Source organism: Lutra lutra, chromosome 8 (assembly GCF_902655055.1).
Source record: "Lutra lutra chromosome 8, mLutLut1.2, whole genome shotgun sequence".
Lineage (NCBI taxonomy): Eukaryota > Metazoa > Chordata > Mammalia > Carnivora > Mustelidae > Lutra > Lutra lutra.
In genome coordinates this window covers 131,110,417-131,137,200 of record NC_062285.1, presented here as the reverse complement: position 1 = coordinate 131,137,200, position 26,784 = coordinate 131,110,417, and the positions used below count along the sequence as shown (strand labels likewise).

General features: G+C 45.5%; 1 protein-coding gene across 3 annotated transcripts in view; it reads left to right on the top strand.

The window, feature by feature from the left end:
- LARGE1 (LARGE xylosyl- and glucuronyltransferase 1) overlaps positions 1 to 26,784 on the top strand; it is a 528,909-nt gene that overhangs the window by 250,750 nt on the left and 251,375 nt on the right. For all 3 annotated transcript variants that reach the window (XM_047740096.1, XM_047740097.1, XM_047740094.1), the window contains exon 5: positions 13,732 to 13,855. In XM_047740096.1, coding sequence (XP_047596052.1) covers positions 13,732 to 13,855 — 124 coding nt within the window. The remainder of the gene's footprint in view (positions 1 to 13,731; positions 13,856 to 26,784) is intronic.

Here is a 26,784-nt window from a genome sequence, read left to right as displayed (position 1 = left end):
GGCGTTAGGAGGGGATGGAAACACCGAATAAAGAATGACTAAGCGGGGCTCAACCTCATCTTTTGACTTAAAGTGAGAGGCTCTTTCTCTACCGCCATCGCCCCTGTGCTATTTTTAAGACTCCTTGTACGGGTTCTTGCTGCCTTCATCTAATGCTTGAAACCAGGCGTTTTGTCTGCTAACACTGAATTAGATGAGTGGTTCTCAACATTTTTGTGTTTATTTCTTGTCACCACTAAAGAACTCTGATCCCTCCTTGACTTGGTGGGGGCGAGGGAATGCCCCCTTTTTAGAAAAGAGTATTTGCATGATTACAGATAGTCATTTGTGCTATTTCTCTATTATGGCAAATTTTAAAGCCATAAAAACATTCGGCGTTGTTGGGCATAAATAGTATCACTGTTGCATTAGCTACAAATCAAATAATTTCAGTAGTTGCTGAAACCCTAAGGAATCCCATGGAGCATAAACTTTTACTGATACAGTCACTGTGTAGCACAAAGATGTTACATTTAAAAGTAGCAGTAGATTTATAATTGGCCACTGATGCCATGCCACGCTTTCGTGGAGGCATGGGGAGTTGAGAAGAAAGCAGATTCTTAGTATGCATTCGGGAAATTCTGCATGCCCCGTCAGGGACTACTTGATCTTTGTCCAGATGACCAGTTCAGTCCCTCCCATCCTTGAAATTCGACAAATGACCTTGTCTGTGAATTGATGTGCTGGCGATCCTGACTTGAGATATCAAGACAAAACTTTTGAAAGACTTTTTTTGCTCAGAAAATCTGGCTATAAATAGCTTCATTGGTTCCAAAGCACGTTACGGGGATTAACCAATATGTGATTATAAAATGCTTTGGCAAACGAAGTACCTTTCTAATGCTAATAATAATATAATAATAGTGGTAGGGTGCTTCTTTTGGCTTTCACTGTCAATTACAGCAATTAGATTTATTTTCCAGACAAGATTTTCAGCAACTTTTCATTTAAGGCTTGCCTTGTTACATCCAATCCTTTTTACTTCCGCAGTATACCTGGTGACAGTGGGCACGCTCTAGTTTAAAAGATTGTAAAAGAATGATACCCAGGTGCTCTTAACATACTCCTACCAGAGCTGGAAATTGCCATAATCTTTTGAGAAAGAGATTTAATGGTGTCAATGCCCAAGACCTTGACCCTATATGACTACTTCAGGGACTCTGTCCTTGAAGGATAATCCAGACTATCAGAAATGCTTTTATGACATACTGTTTATCATCCTAAAAATTTGAATGATACTTAGAAAACAGTAAGGCTAAATAGTGGAACAGCCTTTTTTTTTTTTTTTTTTTTTTTTTAAGATTATATTTATTTAGGGCGCCTGGGTGGCTCAGTGGGTTAAGTCGCTGCCTTCGGCCCAGGTCACGATCCCAGAGTCCTGGGATCGAGTCCCGCATCGGGCTCGCTGCTCAGCAGGAAGCCTGCTTCCCTTCCTCTCTCTCTGCCTGCCTCTCTGCCTACTTGTGATCTCTCTCTGTCAAATAAATAAATAAAATCTTAAAAAAAAAAAAAAAAGATTTTATTTATTATTTGACAGAGATCACAAGCGGACAGAGAGGCAGGCAGAGAGAGAGAGAGAGGAGGAAGCAGGCTCCCTGCCGAGCAGAGCCCGATGCAGGGCTCGATCCCAGGACCCTGGGATCGTGACCTGAGCCGAAGGCAGAGGCTTTAACTCACTGAGCCACTCAGATGCCCCGGAACAGCCTTTTGTAGTAAGCCATGTTCTTGGTTTGTATGTCCTAATGCGGACAAATTATATTTTCTATTTTATGATGTGAGGGACAACATAGTTGAAAACATACGCATGACATTATCCCACTATGTAAGCACAGACCCTGTGAACACGGTCAAAATACCAGTGGCAGAAAAACTGGCAGAGACCGTATTTAGAAATGGAGTTCTTTGTGTTGTGTGGGGAGAAGGAGAAATAAAGGTGAACTTGTTTCTGTCTCCTCTTTACGTGTATTTTTGGTCATCTCATTACGCAAGCTCTGTGATGAAGGAAAAGGGTAGATGAGAAAAACTAAATACAAAAATACATGTGAACGAGGGTTTACGTCATACAAAATAGCACAGTATATGCCTGTGTCCCCTAGATGGAAGGATGTTTAAAGAAAAATTGGGGGGAGGTATAACTCCAGCTCCCAATTGCAAATCAACTGGGAAGCATAGTTCCTCTTCAAGGAAACTGAGCTTTTTTAGTGAACAGAGGAAAAAATAAAATTACTTAGCAGCTAGGTGTTTACCTCCTGGGCAGGATGGTGGGCCAGCTTGTAAAAATTTAATATTTGTTTGCGAGGATGATCTCCTTATTCTCACACTCTGCAGCCCTGTTGGCAGGAGGAAGCTGGGTGACTTCCCTTACTTTGCACATCAAGCAGCTGGGTTTTTTGATTGTTTTTTTTAAACTTCACTTTTGCCCCTAAAGAACACGGACGATAAAACAGCGTATTTGTGCCTAGCGTCTGCCTCTAATTGTGTTATTGCTTATTCAACCTTCAACTTATTGGAGAAGCAGTTTCTAGGTTCTGATTCTGGTCTTACCATCTGTGAGCTGGGTGACCCTAGTGACATCTCTGTACTTTCTAGAGCTTTGGTTTGTCCCCTAACCTCTCTTAGAGCCCTGCTGGACTGTCATCAGAGATAATCTGTGTGAGACATTTCTCTGTTTTGTGTATTGAACAAATACGAACCTAGCTGTCTATTCTAATGTTTTTCAGATATTAATGCATTTCATGCTTCTGTGACTCCATGAGGTGAGAACTATAATTATCCCCATTTTACAGGCAATGAAGCTGAGAATCCATAGATTAAGTCGTAGCTCAGGGTTGTAGAGAGGATGCTAGAGCTGGCTTTGTACCCAGTCCAACTTAAGAGTCTGAGCTCTCCATTGTAAAAAAAGTTACTATTTTGGGCGCCTGCGTGGCTCAGTGGGTTAAGCCTCTGCCTTCAGCTCAGGTCATGATCTCGGGGTCCTGGGATCAAGCCCCACGTCAGGCTCTCTGTTCAGCAGGGAGCCTGCCCCCCCTACTTGTGATCTCTGTCTGTCAAATAAATAAAATCTTTTTTTTTTTTTTTTATTTGATAGAGAGAGAGAGATCACAAGTAGGCAGAGAGGCAGGCAGAGAGAGGAGGAAGCAGGCTCACTGCTGAGCAGAGAGCCCGATGCGGGGCTCGATCCCAGAACTCTGAGATCATGACCTGAGCCGAAGGCAGAGGCTTAACCCACTGAGCCACCCAGGTGCCCCAATAAAATCTTTTTTTTAAAAAAGTCACTATTTTGAGTATCATTATTATTCTTTCTATTTTGAATCATCGTTTTGGGTGACCATGTAGAGAATTGTTACCATTACTGGGATTTCTGTCATCATCCCTTCATCCCTCCATCAAAGTATGTATTTTTGAGGTGCTGAGCATGAAGTAAATAGTGGTTTTAAAGGCTTGGGAGAGGGGCGCCTGGTTGGCTCAGTTGGTTGAGCCTCCGACTCTTGATCTTACCTCTGGTCTTGATCTTAGCTCTGATCTTGATCTCCAGGTCATGAGTTCAAACCCTGCACTGGGCTCCACACAGGGTATGGAGCCTACTTTAAATAAAATAAAGGCTTGGACATTAACATTCTAGGAGGACTTAAGAAAAAAGTATGGAGTAAAGGAATTTGTGACTGTGAGGTGGGTAAGTTCATTAGTTTGATTGTGGTAATTATTTCACAGTGTAGACATATATAGATATATCCCCTTAAATGTTTATAATATATTTAATGTGTACCTTAAATTTATACAGTTTTTGGCAATTACACCTCAGTAAAGTTAGGGAAAAGAGAAGGTGCCGTGGGCATGTGATGTCTTTGAACAGGTAAGGAGGACATCTATGCGATTTGGTCCTGCAGGTACATAAGACCAAAGACAGCTGTTCTGTGTAGTTCAGATACCAGCGTCCCGTAGGCCATCGTGTTTGATCTTCATCCCAGTCTGGTATAGTACATGCCCTTTTCCCCACAAATGGATGAGGAAACTGAGGCTCACAGAGGTTCAATAGCTTGTTCAAGGTCATAGGGGAGTCCTTGATACTCCTGGGATTCTAACCTTGGCTCTGTCAAAGTCTGGAGGCCTTTTGATTGATTGATTGATTGATTTTTGAAAGTTGCTCTGTTCTTCCCCCATGGAAAGCTTTTCTGCTGATCACAGCTCACTTGTCCTTGAATCTTCCCACATTATCAGTGCCGCTTGTCCTCCCTCAAACCAAGAGCTCACACCGAAAAACCCTCCTGGCCGCTGTGTTTTTCTGCAGTGAGTTCTATTAAATCTCTAAGTGTAACAGATTCACTGAGCATTGGAGGTGCTGTCACAGCCTCTTTCTTTTTCTAAAATTGCAGTTCCATTATAAACTTAATAATTAAGGATTATTTCAGCTCAGATGTCCCTGTATATTTTAATAAAAGCAGACCCTGGATTGCCCTGTAGGGGCTGTGGCACATTCCTGACAAGATAAGAAAGGAAAAGCAGGGAGAAAGCTGGGGTTTAATCATCTTTGCTCTCTGTATTACCATATTTATTGCATCCCAACCTGGAACAGGGGAGCAGTTAAGGAAACCAGAGGCAGCAGGAGCATCGCTCATTATGAGCAAAGTCTGCGGGCTCTGCTGAAGATAAAACACAAACTTGCTTCTTTCTTTGTTGTCAAAGTGTGATCTGGTCTGAATATAGACCAGACTTAATGTCTGTATTGTTCAGACCCCGGCAGGCTACGTGGGACCTGTTGTATATGAAGGTGTTGCTGGCCGGTTCACATAGAAGCCTTTTCTCGTGGGCTTAAAGCTGCGCTCCCAAAATGCATATAATTGGTGACTGGTATAAAAGACTATTTTAGGTGTTGTACAGAAATAAAATTAGATAACATCAAATCCTGTATCAAGAAAATTATCTTTTTTTTTTTTTTTTCGTGAACAAGAAGAAATTCTGAAGATGTTCTTATCCCTCCCCTGGTGCAGTTCAGTTGGTGTAAATATGTCCATAACATCTGTCTCTCGCCTGCTAATCTCCCTGTGAACAAAAGAGAATAGGTGGGAGGCTCTTGGCCTTTGGCTGATTTTGGAATCATTAAAACTATTTCTTACCTTCCTGAGTGAAGAAGTGACTTTAAAAAGAAGACTCAGAAGTCACACATGGAGGATGAAATAGCTTTGCAGTTAGTTCTGAGTTCTGAGCTATAGGACGTTTTCTCAAATGCGGGCCCGGTAGGATGTCCTTTCACATGTGGGCACAGTCAGGCTCTTTTCTGTCCTTATTAGTTGGGTTTCCCTTCCAATAGAGGCCAGCCTTGACGGTTGCCGGCCTTCCCAACATGGTGGACCATTCGCTGTACAGCGCAGCTCCCCAAGCAACAGAGCCCAGAAATCCCTGAGCAGACCAGGTCTCTTCTGTCCCCCAAACTCACAGGCCACTTCCCAGCTCAGGCAAATGAGTGAGCCTTGGAATTTAATTCACATTCTGTAACATTCCCTCTTCAAATGTGTACAGTCTGTTGGTTTTTAGTATTTGCAGACTTGCCCAACCCTCACTGCTCCCTGATATTAGACCGTTTTCATCACCTCACAAAGAACCCCATTGTATCCGTGAGGAGTCGCTCCCCGTTTCCCCCTTCTTACATCCTCTGGCAGCCTCCCTCATCTTTCTGTTCCTGTAGATTTGATTATTCAAGACATTTCATATAATGGAGTCTTAGACAATTTAGTCTTTCGAGATGACTCCTTTTGCCGGGCACCATGTTTTCAAGGTCCATCTGCTTCATGGCAGGTGGCGGTGTTTCATTTATTCGTGTCACCGGTAATACTCCAGCGCCTGGCTTGACTGTGTTTTGTTTATCCACTCATCATGTGGTGGTCACTGGGGTTGTTTCCATTTCTTCGCAGTTACGGATAATGCTCCTGTGAAGGTTTGGGAGCCAGCTTTGCTGTCCAGCTAGGAATGGGACTCCCGAGGAGCTCAACAGTGGTGACTTTTTTTACGCTCAATTTTGGAAGAAACCCCCAGGACCAGATTCCAAAAGCGGCTATACCATCTTTCAATTGCACAAGTAGCAAGTGAGGGCTCCAGTCTCCCCGCATCCTCACCAACATTTGTTGTCGTCTTAGTTTAGCCGCTTCAGTGGCTGTGAAGTGCTCCTTTGTGGTTCTGATTGGCCTTTCCTCATGCCTGATGTTGCTGATCATCTTTTCTTGTACTTACTGGCCGTCTGTATATCCTTTTTGAGAAATGGCTATTCAAATCCTTTGCTTAGTTTTTTTTTTTTTTTTTTTTTTAAAGATTTGTTAATTTTAGATAAGAGCTGTGCGAGTCGGGGAACAGAACCATCAAGTAGACTCCGCTGAGCGTGGAGCCCAATGTGGGGCTCGATTTCACCATCTGTGAGATCATGACGTGAGCCGAAGCCAAAAGTTGGATGCTTAACTGACTGAGCCACCCAGGCGCCCCGCCTTTGCCCAGTTTTTAATTAGCTTACTTCTTTTTATTGTTTGAGATGTAAAAGATCTTTATGTATTAAGGTTACAGTTCCCTTATCAGATAAATCCTTTGCAAATATTTTCTCCGATTCTGAGGTTATCTTTTCTGTTTTCTTGATGGTATCCTTTGAAACATAAATGTTTTTAATTTTGATGAAAACCAGTTTATATTTACTTTTGTGGTTTGTGCTTTGGGCTTTGTGCCTAAGAGACCATCGCCCAACCCAACGCTAAAAGTTTTACTCCCACATTTTACCAAAGTGCCTTTACTCGTAATACCGGGTAACTGTGTTAGACAGGATATTGGGATCTCCTTTATAATTATTAACTTGTCTGTTTATTTATTCTTTCAATAAATAATTACTGGGTGGTTATATCTACAAGGGACTAGTGAAAATCTGGGGATAAATTTATTCACAAAACACGATTCCAGTGCCAAGACTCCATCTAGCAGGGAACAGAGACGTGAATTGTCAGTAGACGATAGCATTCACCTGTGTTTTGAGCCTGGAAATCTGTGGGAGGCACAAGGAAGGGCATGTGACCCAGCGCAATGGCTTCCTCAGCACCATGGTGTCTAAATTGACCAGGGAAGACTGGACACAGTTAGCAAGGCAATGTGAAGGTGGTCATGCTCCAGAGAGAGACAGCACACACACAAGCCTGCAGGAAAACTTGATTAATCTCTGACATTGCACCCATGGTTAGGCACTGGCCAAGCACTGGGGTTGTAGAGAGAGAAAACAAGAGGACAGCTGCGTTGTCAAAGTAGAGAATCTCTGCCCTACACAGGTCACATTCTAGGAGCGGGCAGGAGATAGACCTTCAGATGAATTATAGAGATTTCCAATACTAAGAAGTGCTAAGAAAAACCAAACAGGGCAGCGCCGTGGGGGAGCCATGGGGAGGGCACTTTGCATGGAGTGGCCATGGAGGGCCTCCCTGAGGAAGTGGCCCTTTATTCCTCAGGAAGGAGAGGAGTTTGGTCACATGCAGGTCTGGAGAAGAGGACGTTGGAGTGCAGGTTGGGTGGAGGAGGGAGGAGGAAGACATGAGTTTGGAGAGGTGGACAAGATGAGATTATCAAAGATCCTGTTAGCTCCATGAAGGATGCTGGACTTTACCCATCGTACATTGAGCAGAGGATTGTGTGATCATTTTGGAGGGAGTTCAGGGCTCACAGGACAGAGGATCTGTTGGCGGAAGCCAGCTCGGAGACAAGGGGGAGAAGGGGTGAATATATTCATGAGATCTCACCAGAGACCAGATACACTCATTGTGCTAACATTTATTAAGTCCATATTCCTTGTGGGTCACCGTTCCAAGTGCTTCATACATTTTAACTCAATCTGATTATAACAACCCCGTTTTACAGATTCTGAAACTGAGACTCCAGAACTAACATGCTTGCCCAATGTCGTGTCATTCGTTCATGACAAACCAAGAGAAGCAGCAGCCAGGCAATTTGGCTTCAGAGACCTGTTTGTACTCACCAGACTAAGCAGCTTCTCAGGGCGTGGGATTAATTAGCTGTGTGGGAGATGGGTGGGGAGGGAGCCCTGGTCGTGCTCCTGTTTCTAGCTTGTGAGGCTGGACGAACGGTGTGCTCTTAACCTTGGCAGGGAATTCGGGAGGATGGACATGTGTTCAGGGCCCCTATTTATTATGCCTGGAGTGGTTTTGGGGGCTGGGCTACACCAGCAGATGACAGACCAATGTCTGTCCCCATGGCATTTACATTCTTGAGGAGAGACAGGTTACTAACCAACCCCACAAATTCTTAGTCAACCTAGGGTTAGAAGAGTTATAAGTAGGCCATCTTGATTCTCAGTGGCCCGTGGGCACGAGGCTACGACCATCCCATTGGTGGTTGGATTTCTAGATCAAAACTTGAGGGGAAAATTCTGGTTTACACAGAAACTTGAAGCAAAGTAGTCTGGGCAGTATTTTCCGGTGCTTTTGTTGTGGGTCCGAGAGGGGCAGTTGACAGGATCCACATTCTCATGATGGTGCCCAAAGTGGAGGTTAGCAGAGCTGTTCTGGGCATTCTGCCTCACGGCAGTGAGATGAAGCTGCAGTGGGTTGTTGAGACTGTCCATGAAGTGGCAGGGTCTCAGTGGTCCCCTGCGCCGGGGGTCTGCTGTGTCTGCTGATGGAGCGTTTTCCTATTCTTCTGATGAGGCACATGGACTCCTTTGACAAAGCAAACAGCTAGTTTTTCCCTAGAGATGAGCTAAGCATCTCTCTGGATCTCCATTCTGGGGAGATGCTTGAAATAGACCAGAGCATGGGCTTGTAAGGGGAAAGCCTCATACACATGCTGGCAGCATCCTCCTCCATGGGCCTTTTCCTCTTTCCATGCTGGTCCATCTTCTGCTCTGTAGTTAGATGAACGTCCCAAATTACAACTTTAATCTCCTTCCTGCTCAGCACCCAAATCTTATCTGGCACTCTTTTTCTTAGATAATGAAAGTCATGCATCTAAAGAAGTCACTCACTCTGGCCCTGCCTGCTGTTAGGACTTTGACTTTTTCTTTTTATTCTCCTGATTCCTGGCATGCAGTAGGTGTCCAATAAATGTTTCTGTATGATCCACCCAAAGAACACTGCCATTCTTCTTAGACATGCTGTGTACTTTCCTGCCTCTGTTCCTTCCCTTCTTCCGTCATATCCTGCACTATGCCTTCCTCCATCCTCCCATCTCCTCTCATCCAAGGGTCTAGTTTAATTGCCACGTAGTCTGTGCAGACATCCTAGACTCTGCACTGTCGAGAAGTCACCTCTTGCACCCCTGTAACTTTGTGCATGTCCTTGCAGAGCAGTCCTGTATAGTTGTGCAGGTTGCTCACCATCCAACTCTAGGAGTACCCTTCATTTACTGTCCATATCAGTCTATTTAGATGGCTCTCCGGGAGGTGTGCCATTCCCAAACTTTGCAGTCACGTGAGGTGGCCCAGTGTTAGGGCACACCCGTGTTCCAGTGTTTGTGTAGTTATTTGCATTCTCTCCGTGTTTCTGCCAGATTGATAGCTGCACGGAGAGAGGAGAGTGCCAGCTCCTGCGTCACCTAAACCCCTCTTATGCCTTTCATGTACTTACTGCTTCATAGCTCTTTGTTGCATGTTTCTTCATTCAACTCATTTTTTTTTTTTTTTTTTGGGCTTATGGATGGAGGAACTAATTGAAATTACTTCATTTGAAGCATAATGCAAAGCAGTCGAGAAAATAACAGTTTCCTAAGTTAGCACTGACAATGATTATCCTGGTCTGCTCGGGCTGCTATAACAAAATACCTCAACTGGGGGGCCTCATAGACCACAGAAACCTATTCCTCACAGTCCTGGAGATTGGGAAGTCCGGGATCCTGACATCAGCGTGGTCTGATGGTGGGGGGAGAGGGGGGACTGCTTTCTGGTTACAGACTGCCAGCTTCTCTCTGTGTCCTTCTATGATGGAGGGAGGGCAGGAGCTCCCTAGAGCCTCTTTTCTAAGGATACTGATCCCTTTCAGGAGGCTTCCACCCTCACGATCTAATCACCTCCCAAAGGTCCCACTCCCTGATACCATCACCTGAGGGGTTAGGATTTGACCTGTGAATTTGAGGGGGGCAGGGCACAGATGTTCAGACCACACTGGTGGTTCCCATACATTAAAATCTTACACACCAGGCACTTCATGTTGTATCACGGAATCCTTACCGTGCAGTACTGTTTACCTCCTGTTGATGTTCCTGATCTGAAGATCAATAAATTGAGGGTTCGGAAGATGAATGAGCTGCTTGTGGTCACTCGGTTAGTAGTTACGCAGCCAGGGCTCCGGCCCAGACGTTCTGAAGCAGCGAACCCCTGCTCTGCCCCACTGAGGCAGAGAACGGTGACGTTAATGGGGGCCTAGAAGGAGGGGCTTTGGCCTCCTTTTCCTGTTGCACAGGTGTTTCTTGAGCACCTGTTACATGCCAGGCTCTCTTCTGGGCACCAGGGATGGAGGTGAGAACATGGTTTCTGTCCTCAAAGACCTCACAGTAGAGACAAGGAGCCGCATGTTTGAAAACGTGTCATGGTGTCATGCTACAAATGGTAGGCAGGTGTGGGGGCGCCTGGGTAGCTCAGTGTTGGACTCTTGATCTCAGCTCAGGTTGTAAGTTCAAGCCCCACTCTGAGCTCCAGGCTGGGTGTGGAGCCTACTTTAAAAGAGAGAGAGAGAGAGAGAAGGAAAGAAAAGAAAAGAAAAGAAAAGAAAAGAAAAGAAAAGATATTCGTGTTTTTCATAGGAGATGCCAAGTTAGCAGGAAAAAGGGGCCTGGATGAGCTCAAAGAAGGTGTCTGGGAGGAGCTAACTTGAAAAGGGAAGTCTGAAGGATGAACAGGAACCATGCGGACTCTATGCTGGGCGGTGAGTATCCTCTGGAGAGCCCGCACACAGGAAGACGGAGACAGGTGGACAGCGTGATCATGTTGGAACAAATATACGTAGCTTGGTCTATTTGGTATTGTCACTCTGTGTCTAAAATTATGCATTCCTCCATGCAAATTGGCAGTTATAAAGGCTTTCCTTGGTCCGTTCTCGATGCGTTAAGACTCCACTGTGGCTCCTTTGGGGGGTGGGGAGGCTTGGTGGTATCAATTCCAGCGCCAGAGGCCAGGGACTCTGACCAGCTGCCTTTCACTAACCCTTCAGGTAAGTCACTGGCTGATTAGTACACGACCACTAATCGTCACTCAGGCCAACTGGTAGCTTCTTACAGGGAGGCTTCTAATAAGGCTTCCAAGGAAACTGTGCCCCTTCCCTTGAATAGAGATAGCTTAATGGGGGAATTTGCAGTGTTCAGGCATTGGGTCCCATGGAGAAATTCTGCAGTCCTGACTGTGTCTTCTATTTATTTATCCTGTTTCTCACCCTTGAGCACCTGTCATGTGTATGGCGGGTTAGCCTTGGATGCTGATTGCCTTCAGGTCTAGACTCATCCGCTCAGCTCCGCCTGGCTTTACCACCCTCACCTTAAACTTGGTGCTTCCAATCCCAAACCCCTCATCTTCCTCCACTGTGCTGCTTTTCCTCTCGCCTCCCCTGTCCTAGAGACATCACCACCAACCCAGGAGCCGCAGTGTCCCCTTCTGCTTCTTCTGCTTCATTTCCCCCCTCATCTAAGATCTCTTTTCCTGAAATCCCTCTAGGCTGTTCTTCCTCTGACATGGCCTTAGATCAGATCTTCATTTCACATTCTGCGAGTCTCATCTTCCACATGATGTGTGCGCCTCTCTTCCCCTGATCTGTCCGCTGTCTATCCCTCATCCATCCGTTCAGTCCTTTTATCGAACTCCTCCCACATTCTAGGCACAGAGCTGGATTACGAGGTGATACCCTGGAGCATGACTGGTGGGGTCCTTGACCTCCCCGAGCTCACAGTTAAGTGTGGATCTAGACAGGACAACAAGCAATCAAAACCAACGGGTGGGTCCATGGTGCTGCGATGACCCTCTGTTAGGAAGGACCCCTGAGCCAGGCATGTGTAGCCAGGGAAGGACTCTAGGGAAAAATGATGGCAGATCTCAGAACTAAGAGCTGAATAAGAGATAGATGCCGGCTGCAGAGTGTGAAGGGGGGGCGGGGCCAGGTCATGATTTGTAAGGGCAGCAGTGGTTATCTTACCTTGTTCCCGGCATCCTGCTCGTCTCCCAGCAAGTAGTAGGTGCTCAGTAAGTCCTTACCAAATGAGCAAATGCAAGGTCACTTACAGAGCAAGTTGAAGATGCAAAGTCTCAGGTGAAGAGTGGGCGTGGGAAGCCGAAAGAGGGTCTGTGTCTCTAGAACAGGGCTGGGTAGAGACTCAGGAGGCTCAAAGCTAAGAGGTGAGCCACGTTGCTCACTTGGGTGTTTGCTGCTTTCTGCACTCTTTCCTCTCCTCCACCTCTGCTCTGACCCTAGAGTCCCAGCTAACCACTTCTCCCCACACGCTCCCGGCACGCCCTGGGCTCAGGCTGTAGTCTCCCATTACTCTCCTTGCATTGTGTCCCCTTTCCCTTTGCTTCCTATCAAATTCCTGTATCTTTTAAGACACAGCTTCCCCAGCTCCTCCACGTCCTCCTGACCCAGTCAGAATTAACCCCCTTTTTTTCCTTTACTCCCAAAGAGCTTGTGTTGTGTTGTGATTGTTATCAACATGATGTTGATAACATAAAATTATGTGTTTATATCACACGTGGGTCCTCTGTCCCTCTAACGAGCATGAGCTCCCTAAGGTCATGAGAACCAGGTCATTTGCATCTCTAGATTTCCCAAAGACATTCATTTGTGATATTACAGTTGATGCTATTATTTCTGCTGGCTCGGTAGTATATATCATAGAAGAAGGCGTATCTGCTGTTTATGGTCCTGTGTTCATTTTTGATAGGCATTATATATTAAACTTACCTAATTGACACGGTAGCCTGATAAAGAGATTTTTCTCAACATTTTGCAGAATGAAGCAGCAGCAGTGGGAGGGAGAAATGACATGTCCCAAATCCCCACTAATAAACGCCACAACTGGGATTTGGGTCCATTTCCATTCGATTCCAGAAGCTTTGCCCTGGTATAATGCTGCCTGGTACTTTGGGTGCTTCCCCCAGTAACGGCTGGTTGAGGTGAACGAATAAAAGCTGTAGGAATATTCAAAGTGAGGGCAAGCTGGTGTGCAGTGATGGGGGGTCCCCAGTGATGCCATCTTGGGTGCCTGGGTTTCTTTGGAGAAGAATAAGTAGAAAACAGAACTCAGTACCATGCTTTAGGAGAAGTATCTTGTCTGTTGCATTCAGCTGGTCTGAAGGCTTAATTCTCTGTCCACGTGCTCCTGAAACTAATGGCCAAACGTGTAGGTGGTAGAAATAAAGGGTTGACCACATTGTTTCATAGGCTCTGTTAAAGGTTTTTAGAGACACAAATATGCTAGTAACAGGTTCGGTGGTTGGCTTGAATGGAGTGTTACCAACGATTTGACCCTGTCTGAAATCCTCCGGTGGGATGAGATGCCTGCTCTCCTTTTGGGCTCTGGCATCCTGGTTACCAGCAAGCATTGGGTTGGTAATGTGCCTGACGTCCTTTCACAGGTGCTCTTAGAAACTGACCACGTGTTACAAATTGGTAAGAATGTGGGTTTGCAGCTGGAACTCCCTCGCTTGTCCCTCCTGACTCCTCTTCCCCCCACTTCTCACAGGCGGAACCCCCTGCATTTCCACATCATTGCCGATTCCATCGCGGAGCAGATCCTGGCAACGCTCTTCCAGACCTGGATGGTGCCTGCCGTGCGCGTGGACTTCTACAATGCGGATGAGCTCAAGGTACGGGCAGCGAGGTTGCCTCCCTGAGCTCCTCGAGCTGGACGCTTTTCTTGGCTGTGGTTCTGTAGACTGGAAGTGGCAGCAATCTCAGCTTTCAGCTGGGAATGGCCAGGCTGTTTGCCACCCAGATCTGATGTTACTCTGGAAGGCATCCAAGGGGCCACTTCCTCAGGACAGAATGCATGCTGGTCTGGGCAGTTCTGGCCACCAAAGCTTTCTTTAGAGGGGGAGGCCATTGGCCTGGTATGCATCTGAAAGAGGTCTGCAGTGGTTCTGCTACCCAGAGAGCTCAGTGCTGAATTCAGAGTCAGAGGGGCCTGGGTTTTAATTTGTTGTATTGTCATTTACTCATCTTAAGATACAAAGTAGTTAATAATGAATACTGTTATGCTGAAAAAATAAAAAATTTTAAAAATTAAAAAAAAGATACAAAGTAGTTAATCTACACCTTTGTTGTATCTTTTTTCTCATCAGTAAACAGGTGATTATAATACCAACCTCATGGGATAATGAGCAGACAGAAGTGAGAGGATAAATGTGAATGTGCTTTAAAAGATTATACTGAGTAAATACTAAACATCGTTTTGGAGTAGAAGGTTTCACTGAATGAGACTCATTTGATCATGCCATTTCCTCACCTAAAATCTATCTGTAGTGCCACATTGCCTGGATCAGGGTTGAGATCACAGTCTCAAGAAGTCCTGCTTCTGGTTCTTGACTCTTCCCGTCTCATCTGGGTCCTTCCTGGAAAGTCATTCTGTTACTGAGCCCTAGGAAACCACCTCTGGTCTCTGCTCGCTCTCTCCTCCGTTTGAGGCTTTGCTTATGCTGCTCCTTCTAGCTAACATACCCTTCCACCTACTTGTCATCACTCCTATTCAAGGACTCTGCTACGTTGCACTTCCTCTGAGAACCTCCCTGACCTCTCCAGGAAAGAGGAGATCTTTGTCTATCTACTGCTTTAGTTTAGAACCTTTTTTAATGGGAGAGGAGGCAGGGAGCACATCTCGCTCTTCTGATTGCTGGTGCACAGTTGGTCCCCTGTAATGCTTATGGATTTAACAAATGGCTGTTGTTAGAGGAACATGTAACTTTGCAGAAATATGTTGATGGTGTATCTCCAATCACCTTGGGAAGGACTAAACACCTAGGCATGAGGCTGATTCTAGCAAATTGCTTGTTCCAAATCTCATAAAGCCATTATCTTTTCATTTCAGAGCCATAACATTTTAAATAGATCACAGAGATGCCGGCCGGAGTTTCTGATTTTCCCATATTTCAGACTCTGAGGGTGATCGAGATGTTCAGAATTTAGCATTTGGGGATTGTCGTGGTAATTTGTGTGCCATTCCAATCTATTCTGAGCTAAAATTGATTAACACTCTTAAAAGGGAAAAACAAAATTTAGCAAATTGCTACACTAATTAAGGTGAAAGCAAGCCTCTCTGTCTCCCAGGGTCTCAGCACCAACACAGTGGGGAAAAGCAATGGGAGGGGGAGGCACAGCGCCCGGCACGTGGGACCCCTCTGCCTCCTTCCTCCCTCTCCTTTTTTGGGCAATCCTGTGTCCTGCCCCTTGCACGCCTGCAGCCTCTCCTTTTTAAAGAAAACACAGAAGTGGTTCAGCAGAACCCCAAGTTCACTTCCTGGCTTGCCATTGAGGAGCCATCTGATCTGGGCTCTGAGCCTTCACTCCAACATGTGTTCAGTGAGTGACATGGTGACAGCCACCAAGGCAGGGACTAAACTGAGTAACTCCCGTGAAGGCCCAGCAGCATCTGAAAGGCAGCAGGTCTTTGAAAATGCCCCACTCCCCTTTGTAGCCAAGGCAACATGGGATTAAAATGCTCTTAGGGCGCCTTGGGTGGCTCAGTTGGTGAAGCGTCTGCCTTCAGCTCAGGTTGTGATCTCAGGGTCCTGGGATCGAGCCCTGTAATTAGGCTCTCTGCTCAGTGGGGAGCCTGCTTCTCCCTCTACCCCTGCTTGTGTGTATGCATTCTTTCTCTCTCTCTCTCTCTCTCTCTCTAATCAATCAATCAGTCCATCATCAGCCTTTTAAAAAACGCTCTTGAAATCCACGGACAGTGGGAGACTGAAGGAGTAAGGCACCCAGGGCTATAATCTGCTCCAGAGAACCCTGGGTCTTCCCTTGAGGTCTTGCCTGGCACGGTGGACAAAGGGATGGGTGCTCAGACTCTCGCATGCCCACGTTCATCCAGGAAGACCAGCTGTTCGTTATTTTATGTCCTGGACCTTTACCCATTCAAATAGATTTCATGGCTTAAAAAAAATAAGAAAAAAATACAATCAGATGTGTCCTAAAGGATATTGCCTCCAGGGTCCCATCCTCTAATGTGACCTTTGCTACTGACCACCCCCTTCAAGGTCCCGAACACCTGCATCTCATTTCCCTACCAATGAAACACCCGTATCATGCCATCCTGTGTCCCTTGAGACTTGCATCAGAATCCTGTAAGGACAATGAGTAGGAAAGCATTTTGTAAACACGATGTTGCCATACTTGACGGTCACAGCAGTGATGACTGATATAGAATCCAGCTGCGCAAACTCCAAACCACGATCTGCCCAGCTGCCCCAGCCAGAGTCTCTCCTGTTGTATCCCTGCCGTCTTCCTACTGAGCAGCACTCCAGAACCGAGACTTCCTCCCCCACGTCTGTCCATCCCACCTCCCAACTGCCCTCCAGCTCACCCGTCCCCATCCCTCTTTAAGCGTTTGTGACCTCTCCCCAACAGTTTTTGTCTAAATGAGTCTTTTCCGCTCTGCTCATTCATCCCCCAGATGGATTCCCTGTCAGCAGCATGCGTTGGCTTCCCCAAAACCATGCCCCGCCCTGCCATCCCCCTTTCCCGTGCATAAAACCCCTCCGTGGTTTCCCCTGCTCCCGTTAGAGACCATGGCCCTGAGTGGCATTTTCTTGTGCTTTCTGGCTCCTGCCTCCCTCGGCTTCATCTTTTGCCTGCGTGTGCCGTTACTCACACACTAGATGTCTCCTCCGCTCTGCCCACCCCCGCCCCGCCCCTTCCTCCCCACTGCCAGGGGCCTGCTGGTCTCTTAAACTCTGTTCCCCAGTTGGCCTCCTCTTCCCCATTGCTAGGTTTAATTCCATGTTCTTTTGCTTAAGCCACATTTACTCTGAGAACCCTTCTGTGCATTCGCTGTCTCGTAGGGGATCCTTTGTTGTGTGTTCTCCTAGGATCACGCACCTTTCCTCAGTGACCTCAACGCCGGGTGTGATCTTTCATGCCTTTGTGGAATACGCTGGTACATGTCCTTCCCTCCCCTAGATCATCGGCTCCAGAAGGGCAGAGAGAGGTCTGCTTTTTATCACCGTTGTATCTTTAATGCCTAGTGTGATGCCTGGCCTATGAAAATATTTGCAAAATGATGATCGACGATAAACTCAGAGCTGGTCCCTAAGAGTAATAATAAAGCCATTAGGAAGGGGTTTCTTGATCACTGTCAGGCCTCACCACGTTCCTGAGGCCCATTGTGCCTTGGGGCACAGGCAGACAGCCAGCTAGCTGTCTACCAGTGACCCTAAAGGGGCATAAATAAGGCAGCTCCATCTGTGCTACCCCGTGGAAAGTCCCAGGAGCAGCCCTGGGACAGGTGAGTGTCTTTCCGTGAATGCATCAGAACACCATCCATTCACTGACGTTAGCAAAGGAGGAAGAACAGGAGAGGAAAGGGCTCGTGCTGGGTTCTGTGGTTGCGTTCAGGAAGCGTGTCTGATGGTACCCTCGGCAGACACACACGAGGGGCTCCCCCCATTGGGCACCGAGAAATCACTTTGTATGGCTGTTGGAAATGGCATTTCTCAGAAACACGCCTGGGGGCCCCCTGTTGTATCTGTTAGTGCTGGAGAATGGGCTGAGAGGGGTGAGGAAGTTTATGAGGGATTGGTGCATGATTAAAAATGAGCCATGGGAAGTCCACAGCAGACTGGTGTGCCTCTCTCGGTAATGACCAATTAGTGTAGATTTGCAAATAGCGATCCTCAGCTACCTGGTCTCCGCGGCCTGTGAAAGGCTCATTGGTCTTCCTGACGTTTGCAGGGCTCATTCGTTTCTGGCCTCCGAGTCCCCATATCTACAGGCTACCAGGATGGAGAGGGTCTTTGTGCCCCGAACTCTACTGAAGACGTGTAGCTTCTATCAGCAGGGGGGAGGGGAGCAGGAGCAGGGGGGAGACTTCTTTTCACGGGGAGCTTTGTAGACGGCGGCATGCTGTTCCTCCCCCCCTGACGACAGCCCTCTGGGATGGGCTGAGAAGTTCTATTACCTCCGTCTCACAGATAATTTATAAATTGAAGCATGGAGTTGAAAAGTATTTGCCTAAGATCAGGCAGCTCAAAATACGAAGGCTTCTATATAGCTTTTCCCTCTCCCAGCGAAAGGCTATGAGATACGGGATTGCGTAATTCAGGAGCCACAGGGAGGTGGAGCTGATCTGGAGGGAAGGAGAGTGGCCCGGGCTACAGCCACTGTGAAACCAGACGGCCCCTGTTGAGCTGGGCTTGAACTGAGAATTCCTGCTTTCCGGGCCTTTGGACCCCAATTAAGCTGCAGTGTAACGTGGGTTATTTATAGGCACCTTGCTTCCTGGGTTTTATGTGCTGCTTTTCTAGAAAGCTTGCAGCTCTGTGGGGCAGGTGCTACTGTTATCCCCACTCTGCAGATACGGAGCCTGAGGCTTGGGGAGGTTAGTTAATCCCAAGTCATGTATATACCTCGTACGTGGCAAAGCCAGAATTAAAACCCAGAACTACCCGACTTCATAATCCAGGCTCTCGTATGTTAGATTTCCCTCACTGTGGCCTGCTTTTCCAATTTTTTTTTTCCTAAAGATTTATTTATTGACTGGAGAGAGCATGCGGGCATGAGCAGGGGGAGGGGCAGAGGGAGAGAAAGCATCTCCAGCAGGCTCCCCACTGAGCACGGAGCCCGATGCAGGGCTCGGTCCCAGGACCCCAAGATCATGGCCTGATCCAAAACCGAGGGTCAGACGTCCAACTGACTGTGCCACCCAGGCGCCCCTATGGCCTGTTTTTAGGCTGGGACACCGTAATTGAGTCTAGACCAGGGTCCTCTAAACCCTCGGTGGTGGTTTTCTTTCTTGGTCGTTTCTGAAGAACAAATGTGTTAAGCATGACCCTTCATTCAAGGCCCACTGGGGGTAGAGCTTCCTGCTGTAGATAAAAGGACGCTGTTCTCAACGCTGCTGAGGTTCGGGACGGCGCATCACGTCCACCCGACGGTCGTCTTCCAAAGGAAACAGGCATTCTCTGAACCGTCTGCCTCGAATCAGCAATACCCACCCTGCCTGTTTTCAGACTAGACCCTGCATCCCAGCCAGCTTTTGATGTTGCCCCAGTGGGCCCAGAAAGTCACCCCTGAGCCGTCAGCTGGGGTGAGGCTGATTCCGAGCTTGTAACGGGAGACGGCTGGGGCAGGGGCTGTTTCAGGATTCCCCTGTCCAGCTAGGGTGTCCTAATTTATCTGCTTTTCTCTCAGACCTGATGCTGCTCGTTACTAGCATCAGAAAGGTTATGAAGTGACATTCAGGGCTATGGCTACAGAAAATATTAGTGGCTGACTCTAAAAATTGGCTTCCCACTCCTGCTCCGTTGCCTTTGAGCCGGTCTCTGTGGCACCGCCCTTCCGCACCCTGCTGTCCTTTGGGAGACATACTTCCATTGTTCCTCTCACGAGGGGGCTGGGTAAAGGTAGCAACCTACCCTGTTTCCCAGGGGGATGTGCTTCCTAAATGGTGGACATTTTCAGTTAGGGGAGACTGATGCAAACAGGAAGTCATAGGGTTTCAGGGTCTGAAAGAAGACCCTTAAAAATACCTTTGGACAGGGTGCCTGGGTGGCTCAGTTCGTTGGGCGACTGCCTTTTGCTCAGGTCATGATCCCGGAGTCCTGGGATCGAGTCCTGCATGGGGCTCCCAGCTCCATGGGGAGTCTGCTTCTCCCTCTGACCTTCTTCTCCCCTCTCATGCTCTCTCTCATTCTCTCTCTCTCTCTCAAATAAGTAAATGAAATCTTCAAAATAAAAAATATCTTTGCACAGAGGAGGCCGAGGGGAGGTTAAGAATTTTCCAAGATCATCTCATATGTGATCCTTTCCAACACAGTCCTCTCCCCGGAACTGAGCCTGGGTGTTTTGATTGTGGGGCCTGGGCTCTAGTTCAAAGGCCTCACACTTGACAGTTGGTGAATTTCACGTGCAGTCACCAAATGCCCCCAGTGGGGCAGGAGCAGCAGGTTCGTTAGGCGTGGCCTGCAGAGGCAGGAGAGGAGTCCCAAGACATGTCTCACAGAGGACACGATCTGCTCTAAGACTCCTGGCGGAAGAGTGAGGAGCGACGTGAAGTATGTGTGACCTTTGAAATTGTCTTGTGCGTCTTTACTAATAATACGTAGTAGTGAGAGTAACGCACATTACTCAGTTGTCTTTTTAAAATTGTTACCTCTAGCCCGTCTTTACTGGTGAAGATTAAATACCGGAAATGAGGTGTCATAATGGAAAGCACACAGTGTTGGTATACAGTAGGCACTCACAAATTCTGTGTTTGTTCTTTCTCTTTTTCTAGGTGTAAAAATGGCTATGATTAACCTCTTAAATCTTCGCTCTTATTCCTTCTCTCTTTTTTTGGGTCCCAGGTTATATAGGAAGGCTGGCTGGGGTTAAATATTATGTCCAGGTCTGGGAAAGTTACTATTCTCCCGCCCTTTATGGTTCTTCTTGGGCCCTGGATTATTATGCATGTGGTTTGTGACTCTGAGGGATGGTTCTCTAAGACCAGCAATGCATCTCTGGCCTTTGCCACAGGCCCTTCTCTCTTGGATGACAAGGGTGAGATCATAGAATGGGCATGGATGAGTGAAATGCATCTGAAAACGTATTTCGAAGGCCGGCCATTGACTTTTAAATATCACACATGGAAAATGGTAAGCAACCAACAGAAAATTGTAATCTGCATTAGAAAAGGATCTTTCCTGTGTCAGTTGTACAATTCACTTTATACACGGGGAAGTATTTCTTTGTATAATGGAGTGTCCTAATGAATGGGCCCTGTCTCCTTTTGAGAATCATAGAATCTTAATTAGGAAGGAACTTGGCATTCATTTGGCATAACCTTCCACTTTCTTCTATAATATTCTATATAAATGGTCATTAATCTTCCGCTTTTGAATACTTTCAGAGATAAGAGACCATTACCTCCCAAAGGACCTTGTTCCATATTTAGAAACTCTATTAGAAATATTCGCCTTGTGCTGTACTGAAATCTTTTATCTTTTTTGATTCCCCCATTGGTCCTGAGCATTAATAAAGACCAAATGCAAGTGTGTATATCATTGTCTATTCACTTATGTGCCTTCCCCACTAGACTGTGAGAGCAGGAGGCAAGACCCATAACTTTTATCTCTATGCCCAGCTCTTAGAACAAGACCCAGTCAGAAGTGGCTCCTGGAAATGCATGGGTTCTATGCCTTGGGGCTGCAGGGTGAGTCAACCCGGTGTTTGCAGACCAGCAGATCCACTAAGCCCTCCGCTCCTCTCTGGTCCTTCAACCGTATCCCAAACGGCAGGGCTTGGAATCTAGCTGATACTTAAATATATCTTGTGACGTTTCTGTGTAGTACATGGTTTCCACGTTGTTGCCTTCCTTGACTGTGCTCACGTCTGTCTGTCTCCTCTGCCTACTATTCTCTGTGGGCTCCGGAATACAACAGGTGTGTCGGATCTCCATACCTGATGTGCCCCCTCAGGAGCTATAATGGGCCTGGGCTCAGACGCTTACACACATTTAAGGCAAGGAAGTGTCCCCTGATCCACCCACCTTTTCCCCATCCTGAACGTTGATCCCTTCCATTTTTATGGCCGTGGGCTCTTAGTTTGTAGTTCATTCCCCTTGATAAAGAAGGAAGTGCTTTCATGTACCTCATTTGACTGTGTCCTCAAGAATTCCATGCTGTCTAAACGGCACCTGTTTTCTTATATGAATAAGGCATTACCAAAGGATGGGGCAGAAGGCTGCTAATCGGAAGGAGAACTGATTCTAGAGTCTACTTCTTTTAGCTTTTAATGCAGTGCTCTTCCCTTGGACCCAAAACCATACCTGTCCACGACGTGAGTTAAAAACCAACATCAGTGATTCAAAAATGTGGTAACAGGGATGGATTTTGAAATCTAAACTGGACCAAAATAAAAAAAAAAAAAAAAAGAAAAGATGGGGAGGTATTTGATAGCAGAGTGAACTGGGAATTAGAAGGTTAGGATATTTTCCCAGTGAGAATAAGAGACTTCATCCACATGTTTTGAAAGGATAATAAATGGCTGGATTTGGGGAGTGAAGTGTTAGAGCTCTAGTGTCTTAGATGAGGTACATTTTTTGACATGTGTTACCCTGGAATGGAGTGGCTGAAGTGGTGGGATGAAAATTTAATGAAAATTTGGAGCTCCTGGCACTTGAAGGCGGGCATGTTGGGTGGTTCATCCACAGAATGGTGAAACCCAAGAAGAATTTTCAAGAGGCCAGGAGAATTCTCCGTGTACAGATCAAAAGGCGCCTCTCCAATTCAGCTACATGGGTAATAAGTTGCCTACATCAGGGGATACCCTAGAAACATACTTGAGTTATGAGGATTAAACAAAAAAAATCCCTCCTTTAAGAATAATAATAACTCTCATTAATAAGAATTGATTATCTGCCAACATAATAGCTTTACATGCATAATATTATTTTATCCCCACAGTAAGCCTTGAGGTTAATATAATTATTCTCACCCATTTCCACGTAAGGAAATGGAATCTCAGGAAAGTGACTTGTTGAAATTAGTCAGCTTTGTGTACCAGAATATGACTGTAAGTCGTCCCACTCTTCAGCAGCACTGTCTGCTAGAAATGCAGTGACGAATCGCAGGTATAATTTTGAGTTTCCCACTGGTCCCATTTCCAAAGGCACAATGAAACAAGTGGAGGGAATTTTAATAATAGCGTTTTATTTAAACCTATACATCCAAAATTTTATCATTTCAACAGGATCAGTGTTTTAAAAATTGCTGAGGAGATATTTTATGGACTTCTCTTCATACTGCCTTCAGTAACAGTAAGTGTGTGTGTGTATATATATATATATATATATATATATATATATATATATACATTTTTTTTTTTTTAGATTTTATTTATTTATTTGACAGAGAGGGATCACAAGTAGGCAGAGAGGCAGGTTGGGTAGGGGAAAGCAGGCTTCCTGCTGAGCAGAGAGCCTGATGCAGGGCTTGTCCCAGGACCCTGAGATCATGACCTGAGCCAAAGGCAGAGGCTTAACCCACTGAGCCACCCAGGCGCCCCAGTTAGTGTATATTTCAGGCACTTCTGCTTAGACGGGCTGCAGGTCAAGGGCTCCGTGGCCACACGGAGCTGGTCGGTGGTGATGGAGGAGCAGTGGAGCCTAATTTCGGAAGCTCCACCCTGATGCAAGGCCAGAGGGTAAAGAGACACCCGTCTTTGAAGAATGAAAATTCTGCCTGAGCCTTTTTGCTGTAATAATGGATGTCCTTAGAAAATGTCTACAGCCCTTTTGAGCGGAGACCTCAGAACACTAGCCATGTTTTCTCGTGTGTAAAGAGAACAGAAGATGACATTGCACGCAAGAGCTCACAAAATACACACCAGTGTAGACTTGAAGAAAGTATCAGTAATTTGCCAGCCAACCGAAGAAAGTAATCAACATGAATATTCAAGAACGGTGCAAAGGTCTTGTTCTAACGGGGCAGGTGGTATGTCTTGAGAGAAGTGACACATGGAGTGATGTGTAAATAATTGTTCTAAGTCAGTTCCGAAGATGAATGCAGATGCCAAAAGTAGTTCTTTTTTTTGTTTTTTTGTTTTTTTTTGTAAAGATTTTATTTATTTATTTGACAGAGCTCACAAGTAGGCAGAGAGACAGGCAGACAGAGAGAGGAGGAAGCAGGCTCCCCACTGAGCAGAGAGCCTGATGCGGGGCTCAATCCCAGGACCCTGAGATCATGACCTGAGCCAAAGGCAGAGGTTTAACCCACTGAGCCACTCAGGTGCCCCCAAATGGTTTTTTTTGTTGTTGCCGCTTCTCCCCATTTTGCCCACCCTGCACCTCCCACCGCTGGCAACCATCAAGCCCTTCTCTTTATCTGTGAGCTTGGCGGGGCAGCGGGGGTGAGGGGTTGTTTCTTCATTTTGTTTTTGTTTTCTGTTTTGTTTTTTTTTTTCCCCAAGAGTCCCATGTAAGTGAGAGTATATATATTTCTTTTTCTCGGTCTTATTTCACTTACCATAATGCCCTCAAGGGCCATCCATACTATCCCAGATGGTCAGACCTCCTTATTTTTTATCACCTTTTTTCATTCGCCATCGGTGAACACTTAGGTTGCCTCCATCTCTTGGCTGTTGGAAAAGATGTTGCACTTACTGAATATCGGAGTGCCGATCAGTCATTTAAAACCGGTTGGGAAGTGTGTGTTGCATTTAAAGGTGCTAAGTTTCTTGTGTTTTATAGAACTCAGGTGGAATTCTGTATCTCTTCACTCTGATCATCGGGGGAAAGAAAAAGTAGGATGTTTCTGTAAAACTCAAAGGTGACCATGGGTAAGGTTATAAACAGAATTAAAACTGAATTATTGGAGATTAATATTGCAAATGAAACAATGTCAGTATGAAGTAGGTAGGGAGCAAAAACAAAATGAGAGAGAAAAACAATAATGATGCTGGAACATTAGATATGCATATGGGGGGAAATGACCCTTGACCCTCTTTGCACCATATGCAAAAATTAACTTAAAATGAATCTTACACCTAAACGTCAGAATTGAAATAGTAGAACTGGTAGAAAAAAACAGAGGAGAAAATCTTAGTGACCATAGGTTAGGCAAAGATTTCTCAAGTGGGGTATGAAAAGCACAAACTAAAAGAGAAAAACATTTTAATAAATTGGACTTCATCTAAACTGATAGTTTTTCTTGTTCTGAGACATCAATAAGAAGAGGACAACCCGCAGACTCAGAGTATTTTCCAAAGCATATGGCTGATAAAAGATCTCTATCTGGAATATGCAGAGAACTCTTAGAACAGCAACAAGAAGACAAATGACTCATTTTAAAAATGGGCAACAGATTTTAAGAGACACATCAGTAAAGAAGACAAAGATAGCCAGTGAACCCCTGCAAAAGGGCCCAGCATCATTAGTCATCAGGGCAATGCAAATAAATTACGGTCATCAGGAGTTTCTCCTTCACACCCACTACAGTGGCCAAGATTTTAAAAGACTGACCGCCCAGGGCTTTGGCGAGAATGTGGGACAACCAGCCCTGTTGGACGTTAGTAGACATGTCAATGGTACATCCATTTTGTAAAACAGTTAGTCAGTTTCTGAAGAAGTTAAACAGACTCACGTTATGGCCCATCAGTACCACTCCTGGCTACTCACGCAAGAGAGAGAACAACGCACACACAGAAATTGGTATGTGAATATTCATGGCGGCTTTACTCTCAGAATGCAAATGGCCATCAACCAGAGAAAACTGTTCTGGTATATCCATTTAATGGAATGCTGATACTCAGCAGTGAATATGACATATACAACAGTGTCAGTGAATCTCAAAAGTAATATACTACATGAAAAAAGCCAGACACAAAAGAGTGCATATTATGTATGACTACACTTACAGAATTCTTTTTTTTTTTAAGATTTTATTTATTTATTTGACAGAGATCACAAGTAGACAGTCAGGCAGAGAGAGAGAGGGAAGCAGGCTTCCTGCTGAGAGCAGAGAGCCCGAAGTGGGACTCGATCCCAGGACCCTGAGATCATGAGCCGAGCCGAAGGCAGCAGCTTAACCCACTAAGCCACCCAGGCGCCCCCACTTACAGAATTCTTGAAAGCAAGACAGAAGGTACTAAGAGCCAAAGAGTGGGGTGGATGGGATCCACCTGCAAAGGGGTGTGAGGGAAGTGGGGGGGCAGGGGGATGGAATTGTAGCATAAAGTGATTGCATGGTGGTTGCAGACTGTATACAGTTGTTGCACTGTTCATTTAAAAGGGCTGATTACGGGGGCGCCTAGGTGGCTCAGTTGGGTTAAAGCCTCTGCCTTTGGCTCGGGTCATGATCCCAGGGTCCTGGGATTGAGCCCCACATTGGGCTTCTTGCTCACCAGGAGTCTGCTTCTCCCTCTCCTCCCTGCATGTGCTCTCTCTCACTATCTCTTTCACTATCTGTCTATCTCTCAAATAAATAAATAAAATCTAAAAAAATAAAATTTTAAAGAGGGGGTGATTGTAATGCATATAACTTTTTTCCTCAAAGCTGAAAAAATAATACATAAAAATACTATTCCAGAAGCAAAACCAACCTCACTTATTATATAACAAATAATATATTTATATATATAAATATATATCATATATTTATATATATAAATATATATCATATATTTATATATAAATATATGTATAATATACTTATTATATAACAAATAAAATATATCACTTATTTTAACAAATACACATGATCTAAATTTCTGTTACTGGAGAAAAACCCCAATGCTTGATCAAGTAGCAGTATCTTAACAGTATGCTTAAAATTTTCAAGAAATAGACCTAGAATAAATTATAAACTTAAAAAATAAACGTGTGTATAGGATGTCTCAGACATATGAAGAAAAAGAAGGTACAGATGTTAATTTCAACTATCTCAAATATAAAGCATATTTAATTAAAATTAGTAATTTCGAATTGACAAGTGCAATATCCGTAAGAGGAAATAGCCAGCTGTTTTCTACGTAGAAAGCTTTCAAATATATAACGCAAAACCCGATAGAAATATAGGATATATTAGTAGAGTTTCAGCCACTAAAAAGG